At 39.1% G+C, this 7,077-nt stretch overlaps 1 protein-coding gene across 1 annotated transcript in view; it reads right to left on the bottom strand.

The window, feature by feature from the left end:
* The window catches only part of GPCPD1 (glycerophosphocholine phosphodiesterase 1), a 73,266-nt gene that overhangs the window by 35,073 nt on the left and 31,116 nt on the right, over positions 1–7,077 (bottom strand). The window contains exons 8-11 of the mRNA XM_037736958.1: positions 6,041–6,272; positions 4,008–4,170; positions 3,593–3,725; positions 1,640–1,694 (exon numbers count right to left, since the gene is read on the bottom strand). Coding sequence (XP_037592886.1) covers positions 1,640–1,694; positions 3,593–3,725; positions 4,008–4,170; positions 6,041–6,272 — 583 coding nt within the window. The remainder of the gene's footprint in view (positions 1–1,639; positions 1,695–3,592; positions 3,726–4,007; positions 4,171–6,040; positions 6,273–7,077) is intronic.

Here is a 7,077-nt window from a genome sequence, read left to right as displayed (position 1 = left end):
TCCGTCTCAAAAAAAAAAAAAAAACAAATTATAATCAATTCAACATGTCATGAATTTTAAAATGTATTATTTTATATACTACTAAGAGGGGGAAATATGCTGCCAATTAAACTATGACTCAAAGCTAAGCTGTAAACCTATTCCAATTTCAGAGAGGTTAATATTTTAAAAGCACACCTTGGCATAGATGTTAGTTCATGTAAATGATAAAGCTAAACACTGACTAACCAAGTTTACTTCCTGCACTATTTTTTACAAAACAAAGTTGAAGGCATATGGAGAACACTGTGGAAAAAGTGGAAATTATGAGATGTTCCTCCATTTTTCTCTAGTTTCACTTTGGAATGTCAGGCGGTCTAGACAGATACAGAGGAATAGGGGAGAAAAATCTCAGGTTATTGATTTAAAATGTCCAAGTTACAGTTGCTAAAAATACTAAAAGCTAAAAAAACAGACTCTAATCCTCTATAACTGGATTTAAAAAAAAAAAAAAAAAGGAGTTAAGGAAGTTAAGACAATCAAGTTCTATGTAAGGGTGGGAGCTGACACTGTGTTTTTAATAGATAGAGTCTCACTCTGTCACCCAGGCTGGTGCGCACTAGCCAGATCACGGCTAACTGTAACCTCAAACTCCTGGGCTCCAGCAAAGGTCCTGTCTCAGACTCCCAAGTAGGTGGGACTATAGGTATGAGCCACCACATCCAGCTGATACACTTTATCAAGTGTTACATAAAATCTCCATCAAATCTTTCTTTTTTTTGAGACTGAGTCTCACTCTGTCATCCAGGCCGGAGGGCAGTGGTGTGATCTAGGCTCACAGCAACCTCCGCCTCCCAGACTCAAGCAATTCCCCCGCCTTAGTCTCCCAAATAGCTGGATTACAGGCATGGGCCACCACGCCCAGCTAATCTTTTGTATTTTTAGCAGAGATGGGGATTTCACCATGTTGGCCAGGGTGGTCTCGAACTCCCAACCTCGGGGGATCCACCAACCTCAGCCACCAAAAGTACTGGGATTACAGTCGTGAACCACCATGCCGAGCCCATCAAATCTTTCCACAGGCATTTTTTTCCAAAGTGAGTATCTCAAAAAAAAAGCATTATTCAGCTAGTGAAAACCAATGCTTAGTGGGAACTTTTTTCTTGTCCCAATTACTCAAAATTTATTATCCCAAAAAAGGATGCTGGCTGGGCATAGTGGATCATGCCTGTAATCCCAGCACTTAGAAAGGCTGAGGCGGGAGGATAGCTTGAGCCCAGAAGTTCGAAACCAGCCTGGGAAACATAGCAAGACCCTGTCTCTAAAAAAGAAAAAAAAAAAAAATTAAAAATTAGCCAGGCATGGTACCAGTACTATGGAGGCTGAGGTGGGAGGACTGCCTGAGCTCAGGACATTGAGGCTGCAGTGAGCCATGTTCGCACCACTGCAGTCTAGGCCTGGAACAGAATGAGACCCTGTCTCAAAAAAAGAAAAGGTGCTTACGGTTCTATTGTCTTCATCCCAATTTTCACCATGGATCTGAATATAAATGCCAAGAGATATTTCGCCTGTCCAACTACTAATAAAAACTGAAGGAGACTCCCTGATCCAAATTCTTCTACCTCAGCAGTCTGAAGTTGTTTAAAGGAAGGTTACTTACATGACTAGCAGCATTTCTTAAAGAAGCAATAGTATTTTCTTGAACTTTAGCCAGCCTGAAAAGGAGAAGAAATATAGTTATCATAGACTATAGAGAAGATAAAGAAGCAAATTAATAAAGAAGCAAAGTATACTTTTTTTTTTTTTTTTTTTTTTTTTTTTTAGGGGTTTTTTTTTTTTTTTTTTTTTTTTTTTTTTTTTTTTTTTTGGGACGGAGTTTCGCTCTTGTTACCCAGGCTGGAGTGCAATGGCGCAATCTCGGCTCACCGCAACCTCCGCCTCCTGGGTTCAGGCAATTCTCCTGCCTCAGCCTCCTGAGTAGCTGGGATTACAGGCACGCGCCACCATGCCCAGCTAATTTTTTGTATTTTTAGTAGAGACGGGGTTTCACCATGTTGACCAGGATGGTCTCGATCTCTTGACCTCGTGATCCACCCGCCTCGGCCTCCCACAGTGCTGGGATTACAGGCTTGAGCCACCGCGCCCGGCCTGCAAAGTATACTTTCAACAATGGTAAATGGTACTTATTTTGTATTTTGAGGCCAATTTTGACATCCCCAAAACATGACTGTGGCTGTCACTCGAAACTCATCCTTGAGTTATTCATTCCTTAAATGCAAGCTCTAGCACTGATAGATATACAACATACATTCGGAATTCATTCCTTAAATGCAAGCTGATAGATACACTGATAGATACACAACATATACTTCCCCTGTGGACTTTTTTCTTGGAGACATGCAAGGTGATCAATAAGGAAAACAATCCTTTTAAATGGCAGAAGAAATAGAGACATAGAAACCTGCTCCTTGCAATACAGCCTCCAAATGACTTAATACTGGCAGATTGCGGGGGAATGAGAGATTACTAACACACACACAGAAGTCTGAAAACTCTATTAATAACAAGAACAGAAAGTGGGAAAATGTATTGTTTGATTAAGATGGGGCCTGAGAGGTTGGGTGTGGTGGCTCACACCTGTAACCCCAGCACTTTGGGAGGCTGAGGGAGAGGCAGATGACTTGAGCTCAGGAGTTCGAGACCAGCCTGGGCAACAAGGTGAGACCCGGTCTCTACAAAAAAAAAAATGCCAAAAAGTAGCTGGGCATGGTAGCACACGCCTGTGGTTCCAGCTACCGGGGAAACTGAGGTGGGAGCATGGCTTGAGCTCTGGAAGTCGAAGCTGCAGTGAGCCAAGAATGTGCCACTGCACTCCAGCCTGAATGACAGAGGCTCTGTCTTGAAAACAAACAAACAAACCAAAAAAGGTGGGGACAGGTGAGGGTGCTTCTTTCTTAAAAGGTTATTTGTTTTATAGACCTTAAAAGATCCTAATGGTCTCCACAGCATCACTTTAAAATAAAATGAGGAGGGATTAAAATTTACAGTAGAAAATCTGTGGTATGAGCTATAGCACTAGTAATTAAATAAACTTACAAAAGTAGAAAGGGAAGACAACTATTCCAGGCTGGAAGCTAATGTCTGTTGAGAAGAGAGAGCATCTTTCGGTTACGAACTAAGTTAACTAATATTCCTTGAGTTTAACTACACTTTTCTAGACTCATGGATGGCTGGAGCTAAACACCAGGGATAATGTTGTTCAAACCCTTCCATTTTATAGATGTGGAAACTCAGAGAGGGCAGCATGTCACAAGTAAGGACCACAACACAGACACACTGCTGCTGCCAAAGCTTTCTGCATCAAGCTTTCCTTCCTCCCTTTCTACTGTTAATGTTTTCCTCCTCATCAATTCAGTAAATATATTACAAAAACTGACCAGAATCTTAAGGTTAGTCTCTAATTATTTTGAAATGGTAACTCCAATTACCAAATGACATTAAATTCCCCGGGTAAATTAAAAAAATATCACTTGACCTTTGCTGAGAAAACCAGTATAACTCTATCAAACATGAGCTATACCAAATGCTAATCCTACTCAAATATTGAACTTACTGGGCAGTTGTTGTAGAGTTTCCTGCACCTCGATGGCCAACATCCAATGGTATTCTTGGCTTCCAATACTTGGAAAATGAAGATTTCATGTCACAGCTGTATCCTGGTAATGGCTTAATAATTATATAGTCAACTTTCATAGGAAAAAAGAGGGAGGAACAAAAATAAAAATTATTAAAAGGGCCATTATGAGCTGAATTATATTTAAATACCACTCAGGTCAGCTTTATCAGTCTCAAACAGAAAAAAAGGCAAGATTGAAAACTTTTAGAAAATGTAACAGACATGCTCCTTAAATTGGTGCTATTCTAAAGTAAATTATTAATTTCATTTTTTTCATTATTAAATGCTTAATTTGAAACTAATTAAAATTCTAACTTAATCTTAGGTTATTTGCCAGTGTTTTCAAACTTACCTCTCACTTTGCCTATTGTTTTCCTGGAATTTCTGCTCATGATGGGAAGAGTAAGAATTCCAGCACTCTTCCCACTCTCAGCAATGGTGGATGATAAGAGGCAAGCTGTGCCCACATGTCCAGGAAGGGCATCACCCTGTACTACATGTTCACTGAGATCTTCCTGAAAAAATGAGGTTTAAAATAATCTCAATTTTTAAACTTCTGTATTACACATGCACGCATGCATGCACACACACACATATTTTATCTCCTATATATAATACGTGTATATGTGGTTTTTTTTTTTTTTTTTTTCTTAAAAAGTTCAATATATTCAATTTCAAGATCAAAAAATTCACTTATAGTCAACAGAATCTCTGGGGGAGAAATGGTAAGAAATACAATCAAATTTATATTCAGGAGACTTGATGGCTTCTCTATAAATACTACATTTTCTTTGTAGTACTTAAAATATAAATTCATTATGATTTTTATATATTACTTTATTAATCATAATTCTGCTGATTTAAAGAATTTACTGATCTAACATGCATTAGGTAAATTTAGAGCACTGCTCGAAAATTTCTAATCACTTTTATATTGTAAGACTATGATACATTTGTAGTGATTTTTTTAACATATTCGCTTAAAATGTGTCTCCACAAGTGTCATACAGGGATAGCAACTCTTTAGGAAACCACATACTGTACTTACTTTGAGATTACACTGGATATGTTATCAGCCTAGTCTACGCATAAAACACTATTACAAAAAATACTAACCAAATTAAAGGGAAGATAGGAAATTCAACAGTTTGTTAAAAGACAGGTTTATTAAAGGGAAGCGACAAAAAAATGTTCAGGCCAGAAGTGGAGGCTCATACCTGTAATGCCAGCACTTCTAGGGATTGAGGCAGCAGGATTGCTTGAGCCCAGGAGTTTAAGGCCAGCCTGGGCAACAAAGACCCCATCTCAACAACAAAAAAGTTCTGTTTTGTTTTCTTCTTTTCCCCAAGACAGAGTCTTTCCCTGTCGCCCAGGCTGGAGTACAGTGGCATGATCCCGGCTCACTGCAACCTCTGCCTCCTGGAGAGGAGAGGCACTGCCCTTCAGCCTGGGCGATAGAATGAGACTATGTCTCAAATAAAGAAAAGAAAAGGAAAAAAAAGAAAAGAAAAAGAAGTCATCAAAACTTCATATTTTTATAATAGAGTCCCATAGATCTTACTACTAAAGATTACTTAGGTTTTTTAAAATCCATCCTGAATTCTGTTGTTCTCAAGAAGCTGGCTGGGGGCTACTGGTAGTCAAGACATGTTCCCTGCCCTCCAAGATTTAAATGGGTGTGGAGGTGGAGCTAGATGCTAAGGAAACCACTACAGACTGCCATGAGCCAGGTCCATGGCAGTAAGGACCTTAGGGGATGTACCAAGTATTACGTGTTGGGGAAATATGAACAGCCAGTGAGCTACAAGCACTAGTTTATTAAGTATCACATGTAGCTCCAGAGAGTTAGCAGCACAGATTGTGAATAACCTGGCACAAGCTTTACAATTACCTTCATTAAATATTTACAATATCAAGTTGCAAAGTCAGGCCCATCAACAAATCCTAACAAAGTACCTTCAATAAATGACAGGCTTCCATCATAGTGAGAACTCAATCACCCTTGTTACATCAGGTTGCCCACCAAGAGGTACAAAACCTGCCCGGGTCTCTATTTACCACTGATGGCTCCTTTGGATACAACTGATTTACATTTAGATTGTTTAGCAGACAGGCATCAAGACATCTGGTCTTGATTTCAAACACCAATACTGCAGAAGTTCTCTTAATTATGTTCTTAATAGTACTTGAAGATGACAATTCTAAGTTTTTAAGGCTTAACTGTACAGAGGAGCCTACCTCTAAAAAGTTAGTTTTACATAAACTAGATTAAAATAAAAATCAAATAAATGAAAAAAATAATAAGTAATATAAAAATCAAAACATACATAAAAATAAGCTTATCCCTGCATTCTTCTGAAACCCCTCACTGCAGTAATTACTCACTTCAAAAAAATCAAAGATTAGTTCCAGGTTATCTGGTTCCATTGTCTGTATACTGTACTCTGTCCAACGATCGGGCTGTAAGCCATAGCCACACTCGGGTTGTGAGTGCCTGCATTTGAACTCATTGTCGCTTATTAAGGATATCTCCAAGCTATTGGACATTTTGTGAAGCACAGCGGGAGACACCCTGTCGTCGTCATCTTCCTCCAGGCCCTCCAGTGTCAGCTTCACCCTATATCATAAAAAAATGAGATGGAAAAAGTGGCAGAAAAGAAAATCTCATACAAATGTTACCTAAATGCTACATTTTAAAGTGTCCCCAAATATGCTAAATCTTTAAATAACAGAAATAACATTATGCAAGACTACACATACTAAAGGTTAAGGAATTAGGTGTGTTTTATAAAATACTGATGTTATTATCTGCATATATTTTTATCTGCATATATTTTTGTAAAGTATTAAAATGAAATAAATGACCACTATGCCTACTAAGGTTGTTGATTCTTTCATTAAAAAATAAATAAATAAATCTAGGGTTGGGCCAGTGCTTCACGCCTGTAATCCCAGAACTTTGGGAGGCTGAGGCGAGAGGATTCCTTGAGCTCAGAAGTCTGAGACCAGCCTAGGAAACATGGTGAAACCCTGTTTGCAAAAAATATAAAAATTAGCCAGGCATGTACCACATGCCTGTAGTCCCAGCTACTTGGAAAGCTGAGGTGGGAGGATCACTTGAGCCTGGGAGGCAGAGGCTGCAGTGAGCTGAGATTATAGCACTACACTCCAACCTGGGTGATACAGCCAGATCCCCTCTCAAATGAAAATAAATGTTCAAATGTTTATGGCCGGGCATGGTGGCTCACGCCTGTAATCCAAGCACTTTGGAGGCCAAGGCAGGCAGATCACCTGAGGTCGGGAATTCAAGACCAGCCTGACCAACACGGTGAAACCTCGTCTTAAAATAAATAAATTAAATAAATAAATAAATAAAACAAATCCAGTATCTAATGCTGTGGGTCTCAGCTCCCTCATACATT

The sequence above is a fragment of the Cebus imitator genome, unplaced genomic scaffold, assembly GCF_001604975.1.
Source record: "Cebus imitator isolate Cc_AM_T3 unplaced genomic scaffold, Cebus_imitator-1.0 Scaffold31, whole genome shotgun sequence".
Taxonomy (NCBI): Eukaryota; Metazoa; Chordata; class Mammalia; order Primates; family Cebidae; genus Cebus; species Cebus imitator.
The sequence above is the reverse complement of the archived record's forward strand: the minus strand, read 5'-3'. Positions and strand labels throughout refer to the sequence as shown.